Source organism: Cannabis sativa, chromosome X (assembly GCF_029168945.1).
Source record: "Cannabis sativa cultivar Pink pepper isolate KNU-18-1 chromosome X, ASM2916894v1, whole genome shotgun sequence".
Classification (NCBI taxonomy): domain Eukaryota; kingdom Viridiplantae; phylum Streptophyta; class Magnoliopsida; order Rosales; family Cannabaceae; genus Cannabis; species Cannabis sativa.
In genome coordinates this window covers 38,198,142-38,216,935 of record NC_083610.1, presented here as the reverse complement: position 1 = coordinate 38,216,935, position 18,794 = coordinate 38,198,142, and the positions used below count along the sequence as shown (strand labels likewise).

At 34.0% G+C, this 18,794-nt stretch overlaps 2 protein-coding genes across 3 annotated transcripts; one reads left to right on the top strand and one right to left on the bottom strand.

Moving 5' to 3' along the window:
• Positions 1 to 1,096: 1,096 nt before the first annotated feature.
• LOC133031926 (uncharacterized) lies at positions 1,097 to 2,235 on the bottom strand. Its single transcript, XM_061105706.1, has 2 exons — positions 2,015 to 2,235; positions 1,097 to 1,363 (listed from the first exon to the last, which is right to left on the bottom strand). Exons 1-2 carry the CDS (start codon positions 2,233 to 2,235, stop codon positions 1,210 to 1,212), a joined length of 375 nt encoding a protein of 124 aa, XP_060961689.1. The 3' UTR covers positions 1,097 to 1,209.
• Positions 2,236 to 10,317: 8,082 nt separating this feature from the next.
• Positions 10,318 to 11,381, top strand: LOC115719906 (uncharacterized). Of its 2 annotated transcripts, none has more exons than XM_061106573.1 (4): positions 10,318 to 10,628; positions 10,743 to 10,841; positions 10,931 to 11,074; positions 11,163 to 11,381. In XM_061106573.1, the coding sequence occupies exons 1-4, from the start codon at positions 10,557 to 10,559 to the stop codon at positions 11,340 to 11,342; spliced, it is 495 nt and encodes a 164-aa protein (XP_060962556.1). In that variant the 5' UTR covers positions 10,318 to 10,556; the 3' UTR covers positions 11,343 to 11,381. The 2 variants fall into 2 exon arrangements, with proteins under 2 accessions (XP_060962556.1, XP_060962555.1); XM_061106572.1 differs by having other exon boundaries at positions 10,319 to 10,628; positions 11,157 to 11,370.
• Positions 11,382 to 18,794: the final 7,413 nt, after the last annotated feature.

Below are 18,794 nucleotides of genomic sequence, written 5' to 3'. Positions count from 1 at the left end.
ATCATTTAATACATTATATATATGACAATAAATTATTTAACTATATTTTCTAAGTTATTTCATTAAGTATGTATGTGTATAATCATTTAGTATAATTTATAAATTATAATTAAAGTATGTTATATAATTGTATAAGTCTATGTGATTATTTAATTACATTATTTATATATATATATATGAGATTCAATATATAAATTAAATTATTTTATAAAATATGTATGTATAACCATTTAAGTATAATCTATAGATTATAAATAAAGTATATTTTATAATTGTATAGTAATTCACTATTAAAGTACATTGTGTAAGTCTAGATGACTATTTTATTACATTATATATATAAAATTCAATATATAAATAAAATTATTTTATAAAATATGTATGTCTAACCATTTAAGTATAGTCTATAGATTATAATTAAAGTATATTTTATAATTGTATAGGGATTTCACCATTAAAGTACATTGTATAAGTCTTGGTGACTATATAGTTACATATTTTAAATAACTCAATCATTGAATTACATGGTATAAGTTAATTTTTAACTATTTAAAGAATTAGAGTACACAATATACAAGTATAAATTCAAGGTTGTTCATGGTCGTTGAGAGCAAAGTTATGTTTTTTATCGAGGAACATAAGAAACCATGATAGTCGCATAGTATAAATTCAAGGTCGTTTATGGTCGTTCAGAGCAAATTCAAGTTCTTTAAAGTTTGTTGAAGAACATAAAAGACCATAATGGTCGCATAGTGTAAATTCAAGGTCGTTTATGGTCGTTCAGAGCAAATTTAAGTTCTTTAAAGTTTGTTGAAGGACATAAAAGACCATAATAGTCGCATAGTGTAAATTTAAGGTTGTTTATGGTCGTTCAGAGCAAATTTAAGTTCTTTAAAGTTTGTTGAAGAACATAAAAGACCATGAAGGTCGCATAGTATAAATTCAAGGTCATTTATGGTCGTTCAGAGCAAATATAAGTTCTTTAAAGTTTGTTGAAGAACATAAAAGACCATAATGGTCGCATAGTATAAAATCAAGGTCATTTATAGTCGTTTAGAGTAAATTCAAGTTCTTTAAAGTTTGTTGAAGAACATAAAAGACCATGATGGCGCATAGTATAAATTCAAGGTCGTTTGCGGTCGTTCAGAATAAATTCAAGTTTATCCACAAAATTACAAAATTCAGAATTATAAACAAGGACACGGTTAATTAAGGATCTGCACTACCCACATATAATTGAACTGCATATGCCTTCCTGAATGTATCTATGTTGTCGTCGTTGAGCAACATTGTAGTTGACTCGTTGCACTTACCAGCAATGTGCATTTCCATTGTCTTAAGCATGAATATACAACAATCTCCGCTATAAAGACAAATTTAACTACGTTAGCATTAATGTTAACAGTTTGGATTTAAAGGCAGATATATTAAATAAAACTTATGTTCTCTTGTTCAGAGGAACAATATTAGCAGGAGCTACTTTTATACTCATGAGATCACTACACTGATGATGGAGGCTCTCAATATGGCAACTGTTTTTAAGTAAAAAAGGAAAATATGCTGCAAGTGGCTCCACAGATTTTTTTCGTTGCCTCTATGGAGATCCAGTGATCTGGAATCGAGTCATAAATGAATATTGTCTAACTATGTCTGTCAACTACCGCTAACATCCAGTGTGTATCATCATTCCAAGGCACATAGAAGTAATTGACTTCCGACCAAATTCTTTCTCTAATTGGTCTGGTACCTTTGACAAACATCATCATCTCTTCATTGGTCTTACATACATTATTGTTTTCCTCTCGAGATTCTTTGTACAGAGCATGCACACACTGTCCAAACTCATCTGTCAATATGCATATATCTTTTGGAAAGATATTATGAAACTTATCCATTCTTTTCCTAAATAAATAGGTAATTTCATCTACATGCCGCCAAAAAATTATTTTCTCATTGTTAGTTATGATGATAATATGATATAATTATTATGATCTATTTGAATGATAAAGCTTACCTCACTATCAATATATCGTTGCTTTGCCAACAATATCTCAAGAGACGACCCAATTGGGAGTAATGTTTAAAAACATCCGGGTCAAACTTTGTGAGCCAATTCTTTATTTGGCCTATTACACTTAGCGGGGATTTGATGGTAACTTTAGATTTTGCAGCTGTATTAGTAGTAATGGCACGAGGTATACATGGAAGCTCTGTTGTTAATATAGTTTTGGGCATCTACAATAATAATGTGTGAAATGAATAAAAAATATATAAACGATAAGAACATAAATATAAAAGTATAAAAAAAATTACAAATTTAACTAAATGAATAAGGTCACACGTGGTATGAATATAGATAGTGCGACCATGTGCGACCCTATGCGACCTGTGCGACTGTGTGCGACCTTAGTGGTCGTTTATGGTTGTTCAGAGAAAATTCAAGTTACATAGTGTAAATTCAAGGTCGTTCATAGTCGTTCAGAGCAAATTAAAGTTTTTTAAAATTGGTTGAAGAACATAAAAGACCATTATGGTCGCATAGTGTAATTCAAGATCGTTTATGATCGTTTAGATCAAATTCAAGTTCTTTAAAATTGGTTAAAGACCATAAAAGACCATGATGGTCGCATAATATAAATTCAAGGTCGTTTATGGTCGTTCAGAGCAAATTCAAGTTTTTAAAATTAGTTGAAGGACATAAAAGACTATTATGGTCGCATAGTGTAAATTCAAGGTCGTTTATGGTCGTTCAGATCAAATTCAAGTTCTTTAAAATTGGTTGAAGATCATAAAAGACCATGATGGTCGCTTAATGTAAATTCAAGGTCGTTTATGGTCGTTCAGATTAAATTTTAGTTCTTTAAAATTGGTTGAAGACCATAAAAGACCATGATGGCTGCATAATGTAAGTTCAAAGTCGTTTATGGTCGTTCTATGCAAATTCAAGTTCTTTAAATAGTTGAAAAACATAAAAGACCATGATCCTCGCATAATGTAAATTTAAGGTTGTTTATAGTCGTTCAGAGAAAATTCAAGTTCTTTAAAGTTAGTTAAAGAACATAAAAGACCATGATGGTCGCATAGTGTAAATTTAAGGTTGTTTAATGTTTATGGTTATTCAGAGCAAATTCAAGGTCTTTTATCCATAAATTACAAAAATCAAAATTATAGCCCAAAAGACTCTAATAAAATATATATGTTAGCTGTTCATGTTCATTGGGTTGCGTGGGTATTGTGGTTGATGCATCACTTGTTGATTCCATTATAATTCTGAATGATTAGTTATTGCAATAAGAGATTGAGAGAAGAAAAATATTAATGGCTACAACTGAAAAAAAAATTAAAGAAAAGAAATAAAATGAGAAGAGACAAGAAAATTATTAGGGTTTACCTTTGTTAGAATGAATTTCAAATTCTTTTATCTATGGCTGCCACCACTTGCCACCATTCATGAATAATGAGTGGTCTTTTTGGTCTTACCAGCAAGAAGAAGAAAAAGGATAAGAAGAGGAAGAGAAGAAGAAGAATAGTTCACTTGTGAGCATTCATGGTCTTTTTAGTCTTATTAGCAAGAAGAAGGAGTGACTTGGGTGAGGAGAAGAGGAGAAGAAGAACAAAAAGAAAGAGGAGGCTGTAAAAAAAAAAAAAATTAGGGTTAGTATTTTGTTTTATGAGGTTTTAATTAATTTTGTTTAATTATATAAGTGTATACATGTATAGTCCAATTTGGCTCATAATGAAGATAATTGGATGGGAAACCAAATTTGCAAAGGAAAATGTAGTTTGAGAGGCTTAACCACAAAAAAAAAAATAGTTTAGATGGTTAGTTGTTATAAAAGGTAAAGTTTAAGGAGTTTAGTTGTAAATAATTCAAAAATATGTAGCACATGCAATAGTTTCATCTTAAAATATTATTTTTTCTTTTCTCTCTCATTCATATAAGATTTATTACTTTTTCTTAAAAAGAAATACTCGAATGATTAACAATTCTAGAAGTGATTCACTTTTACAATCTATCTATCTATATATATTTAAATAATGTTGCTGTTTGGAGAAATAATATGGCGACATATATGAACTCTCCTCACACCTCTTTATTTTCTTATTTTTTTTTTCTAATTTTTCAAATATTATTTAACTTTTATTTTTTTTCACATTTAATTATACTTAAAAAAATGTAACAGCCCATAACCGTATTTTTTGTATTTACTTTTCTTTTTGGTACAATTATTACTATTTATTTTTTTTCAACTTCTTTCTACTCCTTTCCTTCTTCCCCCACTCTCCATGTGTCTCCAATAAGAAGTGGGCTTGAAGTGAAATATAGTTTGAAGTGAGTTTTTGGTAAAATATATTTTGAAGTGGGTGTTTTGTAAAACAAATTTCAAGGAAGAAGATAATAGAGTTGAGGCGTAGTGTAGTGAAGGACTTCGAAATAGTATGGGAGTCCATCTTCATCTTCTTCTCTTTCTATGTATGACAAAAACTCATATCTTCGTCATCTTCTTTATTTATTTTTATTCTAATTTCAAGGAAAAAGATAATAGATTCAGGAACTCGTCACAATGACAAGCTTTGAAATGGTAAGAATGTTTCTTTTCATCATCTTCTTCTATCTATATGTGACAAAATAAGAGGGGTTCCTATTCTATTCCCGAAATAAGGACTTTTCACTTCATTTTTTTTGACGCGGTGATCAAAATCACACATGATTAACAACGCGGCTATCCATAATAGGCGGCGGCACCTCCTCGAACCAGCTCATCGTCTAACCGAAGGGCATGCTTTGCCAAACTATGAGCTGCAGAATTTCTTATCGCAAGCCACATGGGATAAAACTGCCCCTGGAAATTTAGACAATAAAGCTATAACATCCTCAAACAGCACCCACAACTCATTTAAACACCCTTCCTCTGTTGATAGCTGAAAAAATAAACAACACCAAGCAACAACAGGTATTAGAAGAGACAATCCTTGATTTAATAAAAAAAAATAATCAAATTTATACATTTTCTTTTTTTTATATAATTTTTTTTTGTATTTTTTTATGATTTGATTGTATTTAAACTATAATTCACTGACTTATGAAAAAATATTAGTTAAATTTATAGCTTTGATAATCTATTTAAATTTTTTTCCTTTTACTTCTCTAAGATTTGTTGTATATATTGTTGTTAACTTTAATAAATTTATTGTTTTATATATGCTCATTTTTTTTAATTTTTTCCTTTTACTTTTCAAAAATTTTGAAATTACTACTTCCTACGAATCTGAATCAAATGGGCACAATCAATTTTGTAAAAACCTTGCATCATCACTCTCAGTTGTCTTGATAACATCATTCCTCCATTGTTTAGTTTGGTAAATGATTATTTAATAGCAAGAATAAAAAGAGAGGAGCATGAAAGGTATGTGAATTGATCCATAATTTATGTTGGGACCAGATTTTGTCCCGTTATTGTACGGACACGGATTGCAATACGTGATGTACTGTAACCGTCGGATGGGCAGTTACTTTGATCCAAAGGCTGGGGTTCATGTAGGGGTTTATGTAGGGGTATGTAGGATTAAAAAAATGGGTACCGGTTACTTTTTTGAAATTTAAATTTATTAAAAATGGAAAAGTGAAAAGTGACATCCATCAATCAAGTCTAATCAACCGTCGTACTCCTCCACTCCTCCACTTCTTCACTTTCATTTTCTTTTATTTTTCATTTTGTCATTCGTTTTTCCATTTTCGTCTCTGCTAGGGCAAAGTTCTTCCTTTTCCATTTTCTTTTTCATTTTCCATTTTGTTTTTCCATTTTCTATTTTCGTTTGAGGTTGTAGAACCCATATTGTACATTTTGTTCACTGTGGTGTACATTACTCGGAGTTCCATTGTTGGAGTTGTTACAGGGGGGTGTCGACGGTGGGTTGTACATTACTCCGTTCTACTTTACATACATTTTCTTATTCACAGAAAAAGAAATATATTTTTGAAGGAAATGTGGTGTTTTTCCATTTTCGTGTACTTAATAGTTCCATTTTGTCTCAGGTGTGGAGGGTGAGGTGGTGAAGGGAGTTTGCATATCTTTGTCGAGGTATTTCTTTGTCTCTCTCTCTATCTCTCTGTCTCTCTCTCTCTCTCTCTCTCTCTCTCTCTATCTATCTATCTCTCTGTCTCTAGTTCTGTGTTTAAGGGAGTTTGCATTTCTTTCTCTGTCTCCCCCCGTGCATGTGTTGTGGTTCTTAGTGTGGAATGTACTGTAATGTGTTATGAGCTTTTTCGTTTTAGTTTTTTATGAATCTGTGATTTGGTATTTTGATTGAGGTTGTTGCAATAAAGAGTTGCATTGTTTAAATTGAATTAGTTGCATTGTACTGTAATTTAGGGGTTTTGATTTGGGTATTTTGATTTATGTATTTTTGGAATGTGTTAGTTGATTTGGTTGGATTTTGAATATTTGGGGATTGGATAAATGGAGATTTTTTGAGCAATATGAAAAAAAAAAATTCATGAGTTCTATAATATTAGGTTGGATGGTCTTTTAGTGATCTTATGATTGTGGAAATGATTTGGCTTTATTTTTTGTTTTTGGGATAAAATATGAAATCATCAAGTATTGGTAAGTATGGTACCGATTTTAGAGGCACTATACTCATTGCAATGATAACTTTATTGATAATGAGCATAATGTCATACAATTTAAATATCGTAATAGAAGTAGGAGATTAATAGAAATAGGAGATATTATCAAACCAAACGAGTTGTATCAAACCAAACGAGTTGTATCAAACCAAACAAGTTGTGTATTGAACTAAAAACTTAACACACATAAATTAGGAATGCTATTAAAAATTCGGATAACAATAACTGAAAAAAATATCTGTTTTAAATTTTTGCAACCCCATCAAAGCTTAATGTGCATACTTGAGGGTATTGTAATCCAGTTCCTGGTCTTACAAATTAAATCTAAGACAGTTCCTTCTCAATTATTTTTTTCTTTTTTCATGAGTGTACAGATCAAACTCCTAAACACCAATTATTGACCTTCGCATTGCCTATAAACACAAATTTTGTATAATCTTTTGGCTATGCAAAAATCCTTAATAAATGCTTGTCCTCTTTCAATTACAAATTTTGTATAATCCTTTGGCCATACAAGAAACTATATTTTACAGCTTGTAAGAAAGATGTGATTCGAATTCAGTTTAATGGCTTGAGAGGATCAAATTCTAGGTTGCTACTTGTATTTATAAAACAAAATACTTTGACAACTTTCTTTCTTAGATCTTTGTAGAGAATGGGGAAGTTTTCTGTACTAATTATGCTTCTTCTTTTTTCTGTGCCTTTACTGCATTTTGTATAAGTTTGGTACTGTACTTTGTTGGTGTTTTGTGTCCACGGATTTCCTCCACCATCAGTGAGAGGTCTCAATATATTTGGGAGGAGGTCACCCGTGGACATGTGAACCTTTTTGTCTCTTTTCCAAAAAATCAGAAATTGTTGTAATCTTTTTGACCATTGGCAAACTTCATGCTTAATTGAGGCCCTAAGAACCTCAAGATCTAGAGTTCCAAGATTTAATTGAGAAGGTCAATAATTTTTTCTAAATTTTATGTTACATATGTTGGCATCATTGTATGTTAAAAGTGAATATTGTATAACTGACTTTGCTGTGATGGTATTGTAATAGTAAATTATCTTAGGAAAATATGATTACTTGGAAGCAAATGGAGACTATTTTGCAACAAGATGTGATTTTTATTGTTATTATTACTAGTTTATTTTATTAATTGTTTGTGAACTGCTGTACTTGGCAGTTGTTCCAATCAGTAACTGGAGTTCTTGGTTTGGTACAGCCCACTCGATTTTGGGAAATTTACATTGCTTTTAATTGCATTTTAATCTTATTTCAATTTTCCTTTTGGGAAATTATAATTATAACAAAACTAACAAGTTACAGAATCCATTATTTAGGCATATTGGTACATTGTACTTAACAGTTTCCATATAATACATATAATGAAATTATGTTATATAGGAAGAGATGCTGACCTGTTATTGTACAGATATAGGAAATTAAGTGTCGGGATGTCATGAATACACTGAAATGTTAGACGATTGCAATGAATTATTCAAAGTCTTTGTCTTCCAACATTTTAGTGTTTTGAATGTTTGTTAATTTAAGTTATTTTGTCTTGTGTAATAGGTTTCTAAAATGGTATATAAACGGAAGAGGGGGGCTGTTGCAGACAAAAAGAATGCAGCAGAGATAAAGAAGAAGGATCCGAAGGAAGCTTGGGCGAAGTACTAGTGAGTTATTTGTGGCAGTTATTTTAGTGGTAATATTTTTTGGTTTTGAAAATAATATTTGTAATTCCATTCCTTTATTTAATGATGCAGCCAAGCCAATTCCTATGCTTATGCTGATGCACACAAGGAAAAATCTAAAGCAGATGTGAGTGACTTGGAGTGTGTGATGGATCTTTTATTTTTTATCTTTTATTTAGCGTACTTTACTTAATAATCGAGAGTCTTAATATTGCATGTGCTTCGTAGTTTTAAGGAGCAATTCAAGCTTCTTAGCGAGGAAGAGATTGACAATTGGGCTTCATATGAAGTCGAGGCTTCCCCCTCCAAGGTCGGTGGTAGAGGGAAAGGGAAGAAGTTGAAAGAGACATTATCTGCTGAGCCAGGGATTGACAACAAGAAGGTGTGGGGGACGTTCAAGTTTCTGGCCGTTGCTCCTTCGAGCATTTGGGGAGAATAGTCCCACTGCTCAACGAGGCTCAAAAAGAAATGGTGAGAAATGTCGGTTTCTCAACATTCTTAAGGGAGGATGCCCCGTAGATAGACGCTAAGATAGTTAGTTGGCTGATCGATCACGTGGATCCAACCACTTCTCGGCTGGAGATATTTGGAAGAACGATCCAACTATTGTCCAAGCTGTTTGAGGATGTCATGGGAATCTGGGATGGCGGAGAACCCGTGGCAACCGAAAGTGAGCGTGACCTGGTTGAGTTTGACCTCCTCTTTAAGGCCAAGGACTATAGGTATTCCCTGACTTTGCTGGAGAATGAGCTCAAGGAAACCAGCGACAGTGACTACCTGTTTCTCATTAAATTTCTCCTTGTCTGTATTGGAACTGTGTTGCTGCCGAAGAATGGTACTGAGGTCAGCACTAGCTACATGCATTCTTAGTTGACACAAGGTCAATTAAGAAGAAGAATTGGGCGACTGCCGGGTTTCGATATCTAATGAGCTCTCTACACCGGTACAAGACAAAGAACACCAAAAATGTCTCCGGTTGCACGATATTTTTACAGGTAAGTTTTGGAATTATTGTGATGGTAGTAATTTTATTCTCTCGTGTACTGCTGTGGTAATATATGTATGCACTTTTGTTTGGTGGCAGCTTGTATATTTGACGCACGTTGACTGGACTGCTAGTCACGTGGACCGCATTGTGGCTCCAATTGACTTTTGGACCACAAAACAGTGCAAGTCAGTGTACAAGTGGATTTGAGACCACGGTGGTCACACAAGTGGAAAGGTACATTTAGTACTTCAATTTTCTGATGCGTTAGAATTTTATTTGGGAGATATGCTAACTAGTTTTTTTGGTGTACTAAGCAGGTGAAATTGACTAACACATATGTGTTACTACCAAGTTTTGAATCCGCTGCAGTTGGGCAACCCACAAATGACGCAATATACAAAGCTGTGTGTGAGTTGAAAGATGAGGTCTTCCGGCTTGATTTGAAGGTGAACAGCGCAAAAGAGCTGAACCTAAAGGTACTCTCGACTTACCTTGGGAAGGGGACTATGAATGAAGTGTTGGAGATACCTGAGACGAGCAAAGTTTAGCGCTCGCTTTCTTTCAACGGGGAGACCGAGAAGAAGGATGACGTGGGTGTCGAGCAAAAGGATGGTGAAGGGACGAAGGATAAATCGGAAGAGGATGTTGATGATGTACAGAGTGTCCCTTCACTTAATCTATCAGAAGACAAGGTCGTTGTTCCAACTGAGGTGGTTGTTTCTGATGAGTCGTTTGAGGTTATGAACTTTTGGGGAGAAGAACTCCCAGCTATTGTAAAAGAGGAAGTTGAGCAGACTGTGAAATATGATTTTGATGATGCTGCGTTCGAAAGATTCAAAGAATCTGGAGGGAAGGTGATTGGTCCGTTCACTGTGAAGAAGGGTTACTCAAATCAGCAGTACGAGTTCTTCCGTTACATTTTTTCTAGCGCCAATGATCCGAGGTAATCTCATGTTTCATGAAAACTGTGTACGTATTTGATATTAGTACATTTGTTTCGTTGTTTATTATTTGTTTTGTATTTCAGTGAAGTGTTAGCCCATTTTGGGAAGGTTGAGGTCGAGCGGAGGTATTTCAAATGCATGAAACCGGAGTCCGATATATCAAACAGTGTACGTAGAAGTTCCCATTTGGTTGCTTTGAAATTTGTAGTTCATTATTTTAGTTAATGCCATTTAGAAATTGTATGAATGACAACATAACGGATATTGTTTATGTAAATGTCAGATCATTGATTGCTTTGCTCAAATCATGAATTTTCGAGAGAAGAACCGCAACGGCATTGGAACAAAGAGAACTTGGTTTATGCCCACCAGACTTTCGGTACGAAATTTGATATTTAAAAGTGGACATGAATCTTTTGTATTTGTGCTATAAACTTTGTTAAATCTATGTTTTTATTTTAAATGTAATCTATTATGTGTGCTTATTGTGCAGAGCAAGTTACTTGGAAGAACGATGACTGTGGAGAGGATGGCGAAGCAGCAAGAGTGGTCCACTCTTTATTACGATGCAGATTTGAGTTTATGTCACACTGTAGTTTGCATTTTCTTGAAACTTTTGTGTTGTATCAAATGTGTTGAGTTCAATTTTCCGATGACGTTGTTTGTTTTACTTTGTCGCAGATGGTGATACCCTTACTGGATACCGAGAGTGCTCCGCACTGGTTTGCGGCAAATCTGAGCATGGATAATACAACAGTGGAAATTAGGGACTCGTTGTCTTCTGCAATGCATAAGAGGTCACGTCGGAGCACCTGCGTAGAGATGGTATGCACGTGTGTACATGGTTTGCTGTTGTATTAGTGTAATTGCAATAATCTCAAATGTGATTGTTTTAATTTTTTTGCAGCTCCAGACTTTGGACCAATTGTTTGCCCCTGTCAAGTCGGGAGACCTGAATTTCAGCGAATTTGTAATTATTTCTTCAAGCAAGGACTACCCACAACAACAAAATGGCCACAATTGTGGAATGTTTGTAATGAAGTACATGGAATCACTATTCGAGGAAAATGAAATAATGGAAGAGGTAATTTAATGTTGATTTCTTTAGTTTAAGTTTTCATCCAGTTAACTAAGTGTTTATAACGAAATTGATGTGTCAATCTATTTTTTGATGGATTTGTTTCTATGGATTTGGTTGTCATGTGTATTACTGAATTGGTTTCCTAATGTACAATGCAGTTTGATCCTATTGAAGTCAGACTAGAATGTGTTGGGAAAATTGTCACCCACGAAAGTAACAAGGCTAAACATACTGTGATGGAGGGAGTTAAGAAGCAATTTGGATTGAGCAAAACCAAAGTTCTTCCATCAGCATCCACAACTTTACCAGTACGTAGTCCATCAAGGTCTCCTCGAGACCCCCGATTCAGCACAGCGAAGGCCAGGTCCGACAACATGTGGACTGGCAAGAGCAAGTCCCCAAAAACCCGTCATTCTAAAAGGCTGACCATAAGTAACAAGTAGTATATTCAGTACAATGGCTACGTTATTTATATATTTAGTATATTTAGTACAATGGTTACAAAAGTTAGGTTTTAGGTCATAAATTATATTTAGTCATGTTATATATTTGCATCATACTACTGTTAGGTGATTTGGAATTTCACTAATGTTGGTGATTTTATAATTTACTATAGGGTAAGACTTGTGGTAGTTTTTGGAATTTGGTGGAAGAGATTATTATTACTGTATGGTGATTATTATTGTGAATATTATTAGTGTTGTTATATTTTGCCATTACTATTAGGTTTTCGAAATTTTTTTACCATAACAATATGTGAAGTACATTATTCTGAAAATGAAATTAACCAATTTTACCTTCTTTTTCACACTATCTGTTTTAGTCAAATCATGTCCATAGCCAAAATAATAAAAATACCTATACTTATGTACTTTCCCATTATTATTGTGAATATTATTACTGTTGTTATATTTTGCCATTACTATTAGGTTTTCGAAAATTTGTTACCATAACAATATGTGAAGTACATTATTTTAAAAATGAAATTGACCAATTTTACCTTCTTTTTCACACTATCCGTTTTAGTCCAATTATGTCCATAGCCAAAATAATAAAAATACCTACACTTATGTACTTTCTCATTGTAGAGATGAAGGCATTAATTCTGGCCTTGGACATAAATTTGGATCAAAAAGAGTAAGTACAGTACAATAATGAAAAATAATAACTCTGGCCTTCACACAATTTTCTTCGTAACAATTTTACCACTTGTAAATAATGTAATTAAAAGCTATCAAAAAAAAAGAAAGAAAGGTTACTGTTTTTCAAAAATGCAATGTATTGAACATCAAGGTTTACAACAATTATATGGATACCTCCAACATATTAAAAATTATAAACAATGGTACCAATCTATTAAACATTAAACTCATAGCTAAAGTACAGTACAATAATGAGAAATAATAACTCTGGCCTTCACACAATTTCCTTCATAACAATTTCACCATTTCTAAATAATGCAATTAAAAGCTATCAAAAGAAAGAAAGGTTACTGTTTTTCAAAAATGCAGTGTATTGAGCATCAACGTTTGAAAATGGTACCAATCTATTAAACATTAAACTCATAGCTAAGTAAATCATGTAATTTAAAACTTTAAAAAAAAGTTGAAGTATTTTTAAAATGCAATATAGTGAAACACAACAATATTGACTAAGTTACTATGAGACTTTTTGGATTATATTGTGAAAATTACTGATATTTATCTTTAAATCCTAGTATTTCACACTAGATTAATTAGTGTACTACGCACATATTGACATTCACAATCAATGACCAAATAGTACTTAAGAAATTTTTAATAGAACCAACTTAAATACTTACCTTTCCTTTGACAACATACTTAAAAAACATAAAATAAACATCATACCACATACAATATCTCTAACGAAATGAAAGTTGGCAAATGATGAAAAGGCAAATAAATATAATGAAATATAATTTTTTAATAATGTTTTCATGGTGCATCTTCTCTTTCTCCAAACTCCTTATTTGGTTTTGCAATCCGAGAGTAGTGTCTGTAGCTTTTTTAGGATGAGCTTGATCGATCCAACAAAAGTAATCACATCCTCGACTTTCATTGTTCTCCTGAAGTTAAAATAAGTACATTACCATATTTACAAAGCCTAGTTTAAAATATTATTAAGGCGTTCGAAGTCTTACATAGTGCGGACATCCAAAGAAGCGACGACCAGGATTTGCTCTACTACTAGAAGTCCAAACATAAGCTAGATCACCACAGTAGCAATGGGGGTGTCCCCCAAGTGAATTTTTCCATGAAGGGAAATCCCTCTCGAACCCGTAGGGGTCCTCTCCAGAACCAGCCACCATGTTTTTTTTTAACAAACCAAATTAGGGTGTTAGTGAGGCTTGAAAGGAGTGTTTCCCTCGTTCTTATGGTGGAAATAGGCTTGTGAAAATAAATTTAGGGGGGAAACCGAATTTCTTTGAAAACGTTAGAAAGTATATTAAAATTGGGAAGCATATTTCGTGCTGCCTTTAAATTTTTTGCTTCAAAGTCTTTGGTCCACTATACTTATATACAAAAAAGTAGTGTCAATCACAAGCAGTCCAATCAAATTAAAATAATATTTTATGTCAACTCTATGAACAGTTAAAAGTACAACACATAAATATTTCTCCCCACATGAATAAACCACACATACAGCCGGTTTAGTTTGGTTTAATGGAATTGTATGAACTTTCTTATATTTTATGTTATGTCCAAATACACATGTCGGCCCAAATTAATAAACAGACTATGCAATACTTTTTCTCTATTAATTGAGTTTGCAATTTGTATGTTTATTTCTTTTAATCATATGACAACATGTATGTTAATTATAATAATTCTTGACGATACCGGAGTCACTACTCTCCTAACGAACTCATTGAACCCAGTTCGACCTAGTGTTGGGCCCGGTGACACACAGTATGTAGTCAAGTTAGTTGTGGGGTACCGGAGTCACTACTCTCCTAACGAACTCACCGAATCCAGTTCGACCTAGGGTTGTACGGAGTGACACTCAACCATTCGTAGTACTCACACTGTGACTTGCGGTGTTTACGGGCCCGGTGACACACAGTATGTAGTCAAGTTAGCTGTGGGGTACCGGAGTCACTACTCTCCTAACGAACTCACCGAATCCAGTTCGACCTAGGGTTGTACAGAGTAACACTCAACCATTCGACCTAGTGTTGTACGGAGTGACACACAGTATGTAGTGAAGTTAGCTGTGGGGTACCGGAGTCACTACTCTCCTAACGAACTCACCGAATCCAGTTCGACCTAGGGTTGTACGGAGTGACACTCAACCATTCGTAGTACTCACACTGTGACTTGCGGTGTTTACGGGCCCGGTGACACACAGTATGTAGTCAAGTTAGCTGTGGGGTACCAGAGTCACTACTCTCCTAACGAACTCACCGAATCCAGTTCGACCTAGGGTTGTACAGAGTGACACTCAACCATTCGACCTAGTGTTGTACGGAGTGACACACAGTATGTAGTGAAGTTAGCTGTGGGGTACCGGAGTCACTACTCTCCTAACGAACTCACCGAATCCAGTTCGACCTAGGGTTGTACGGAGTGACACTCAACCATTCGTAGTACTCACACTGTGACTTGTGGTGTTTACGGGCCCGGTGACACACAGTATGTAGTCAAGTTAGCTGTGGGGTACCGGAGTCACTACTCTCCCAACAAACTCACCAAATCCAGTTCGACCTAGGGTTGTACAGAGTGACACTCAACCATTCGTAGTACTCACACTGTGACTTGCAGTGTTTACGGGCCCGGTGACACACAGTATGTAGTCAAGTTAGCTGTGGGGTACCAGAGTCACTACTCTCCTAACGAACTCACCGAATCCAGTTCGACCTAGGGTTGTACAGAGTGACACTCAACCATTCGACCTAGTGTTATATGGAGTGACACACAGTACGTTGTCAAGTTAGCTGTGGGGTACCGAAGTCACTACTCTCCTAACGAACTCACCGAATCCAGTTCGACCTAGGGTTGTACAGAGTGACACTCAACCATTCGTAGTACTTACACTGTGACTTGCGGTGTTTACGGGCCCAATGACACACAGTATGTAGTCAAGTTAGCTGTGGGGTACCGGAGTCACTACTCTCCTAACGAACTCACCGAATCCAGTTCGAGCTAGGGTTGTACGGAGTGACACTCAACCATTCGACCTAGTGTTGTACGGGCCCGGTGACACACAGTACGTAGTCAAGTTAGCTGTGGGGTACCGGAGTCACTACTCTCCTAACGAACTCACCGAATCCAGTTCGACCTAGGGTTGTACAGAGTGACACTCAACCATTCGTAGTACTCACACTGTGACTTGCGGTGTTTACGGGCCCGGTGACACACAGTATGTAGTCAAGTTAGCTGTGGGGTACCGGAGTCACTACTCTCCTAACGAACTCACTGAATCCAGTTCGACCTAGGGTTAACTCGGTGGTACCGATGCACTATGGCAGAAGTCGCACTATGAATTTAGGTTGTTTGGGCTGAGTATATACTCAGTTCATAATGAAGCGTACCAGAGTCACTATTCTCCTGACTTTATTACTAGAGTCACTTTTTGTCTCAAACTACTATTGTATTCATAACATTAAACTGTTTTTTATTAAATATCTATATTTGTATAGTATTCAAAAAATTATCATAACCTTGATTCCAACGATTAATACGATAATATAATCTTACAAAAATTATTGTAATATTTATTCCAACGAATAATATTTTAATGAAATATTAAAATCGTATTAAAAAAAACATTGAGTTTTCATTATTAGTAAACATCCTAATTTAATTTCTTATTCATTTGGCCACACATGTTTATTTGGACATAATATTAGGATATTTGTTGCTACATGTGAGAAGTTTATGTGACCATTATTGTTGTTAACGGATGGGAACAATGGGAACAACATTTACCTTATTTAAATACATAATTTTTCTAACCACATTCAACCAAACCAAAACAAAACCGAGCATTTCGTTGGTTCGAATTACGTCTTCCAAGGAAAAGTTAATAGGGGGTTGGGTTTGTTGAAATTACGTTTTTCAAGGGATTGAAAATATCAAATTTATCTTGGGGTTATACCACCCCCTTTTTTAGCCATACCTAGGGTTATATTAATTATTATTTTTTAATTTTTGACAAGACTACACTCAACAATCACATCCACAAGTACTATATATACCCCTCTACCTCTCCTTACTCCTTCACATCTCAATTTAGTATTGTTTTCTTTCCTAGAGAACTCACTCTCTATCTGTAGACGTATGTATAGGGATAATATATATAAAAAAAAAAATTATGTATTGTTGTTGCACCGAAGTGAAGATGTGTAAACAGAAGGATTGGTATGCACTACAACCGTGTGTTGTAGGTGCATCAAGGGAATTTCAGCAATTCAATCAATCATCTCATAACAAATTTCGGTAATAACTGAACTCTTTATGTCTATTTATTTCAATAGTATATTATTACAAATTGTTTCTTAAAAATTGTATGTATGTGCTACATGTATATTTAGGAAATGTTGACGAAGGTTTCGGATGGGTGGAGTAGGGTGGACGGAACTACTTCCAAGACGCCCACCCAAATATGCCATCCTACCGAACCTCAACCTCCCGAGTCGACAAGGCCACCGTGGAATGAGTGTTATCATATTTGACACAACGGTGCGCCAGACTCTCGAACAAAATGATACGCGGGAGGCAAATGTCAGCGTTTTTTACATTCTTAGGTCAAATTGCTTCCTCATGTAATAAGAGTCTCGATGTTATAGTATATGTACAAATTCATCTCAATACAATGTATATTTACAGTATCAAATAATAATGATAATTAATCAATTTACGTACTAAAATAATAATGATAATTAATTGGTTCCATAATTTTTCTATTATTTGACGGTCAAACTCAAATCCGAGGATGTACATGGTTAACTGGTTTATATTATATCCACTAATAAACTATACCAAAAATTAAACAACCGTATTTTACGATATCTTGTCCCAATCAATCAGATATTAATTAATTATTAAAATCTTTTTTTTTAAAGAAAACTGTACTAAAAAACTATACATACAATATTTGACTTAGATCAAAAAAATAAATACTACTATATTACTTGATTTTCTTTTTAATAAATTCTGTAATTTTATTAAGAACAGAATTAGCAAAATAAGTGAAATAATCTATTTAATTTGACAAAAAAAGATAAAAATATAATGAGATGAAAAAAATTAGAGCAAAAATACGTTAAGAATATCAAATGTAATTAAATAGATAACTAATTTTGAAAATTGCTAAACTATTAATGCAGTACTAAATTCGCAACACACTAAGTTATTTCAAATTTACGTACACAAAAAATATCAACTAACTTTGCACCCTTCGGTACACAAAAAATATACATGTATCATTTAAAAAATGGTTTATCATAATTAATTAACAAATAATGAAGGTATCTTTATAGTAATAACATATTTCTACGTAATTATTTTTTTTAGGTTATTCAAGTAGATAGTACAACCTACTGATTTGACCGTATATGGATTGATGGAAAAATATTACTAAAATGTTTATTATTTTAAAATACAAAAAAGGTCCTCCTCATTTATTTATAATCGTTCTTTAGGGTTTTCAAGGATTTGCTATTTACTTTAAGTGTTCAAATTATTGTTTTATTATAAAAACGTACTTGGCTGAGTTTTAAATATATATATGTCACATCATATGTATTGTAGGAGTTTTTATTAACAAAAGATAAAAAATAAACAATGGTAAATTAAGTTTCATTGATATTAACCCAGTCAAAATGTATATTTAAATTAAAACATTATTTTCTTTCATATTGACTTCAAAGGTTTGTGTTATAATAATATCCCTAAATTTATATTTTTTATGTTTTTAAAGAAGGTAGTACATCCTACAGATGTCAACTAATTATTGGAAATTAGTATTCCAATACAAACTAATAACAATTATTTTTCTCACAAATTGTACTAATTTCTTACACGTACACATTATTAACTGAGCTGGTTCGTAGTACTCACATGCTCACTGACGGTGTTTTATGGGTCCCGTGACACACAGTAAGTACTCAGGTTACCATTGGTGTACCGGAGTCACTATCCTCCAAACGAACTCATTGAACCCAGTCGGGCTAGGGTTCTACTGAGCGGGAGTCAACCGTTCGCAGTACTCACACCCTCACTGGCGGTGTTTATGGGTCCCGTGACACACACTAAGTACTCAGATTTCCATTGGTGTACCGGAGTCACTATCCTCCTAACGAACTCACTGAACCCAGTCGCGCTAGGGTTCTACTGAGCGGGACTCAACCGTTCCTAGTACTCACACTCTCACTGGCGGTGTTTATGGGTCCTGTATGTACTCAGTTCATCAGTAGTATACCGGAGTCAATATTCTCCTGAC

Coding starts and splice junctions, on each gene's coding strand:
- LOC133031926 (XM_061105706.1), bottom strand. CDS start 2,235: ATGCCCAAAACTATATTAACAACAGAGCTTCCATGTATACCTCGTGCC. Junction 1,364..2,014: donor AACGATATATTGATAGTGAG/GTAAGCTTTATC, acceptor TTGTCTTTATAG/CGGAGATTGTTGTATATTCA.
- LOC115719906 (XM_061106572.1), top strand. CDS start 10,557: ATGAATTTTCGAGAGAAGAACCGCAACGGCATTGGAACAAAGAGAACT. Junction 10,629..10,742: donor TTATGCCCACCAGACTTTCG/GTACGAAATTTG, acceptor CTTATTGTGCAG/AGCAAGTTACTTGGAAGAAC. Junction 11,075..11,156: donor GGAGCACCTGCGTAGAGATG/GTATGCACGTGT, acceptor ATTTTTTTGCAG/CTCCAGACTTTGGACCAATT.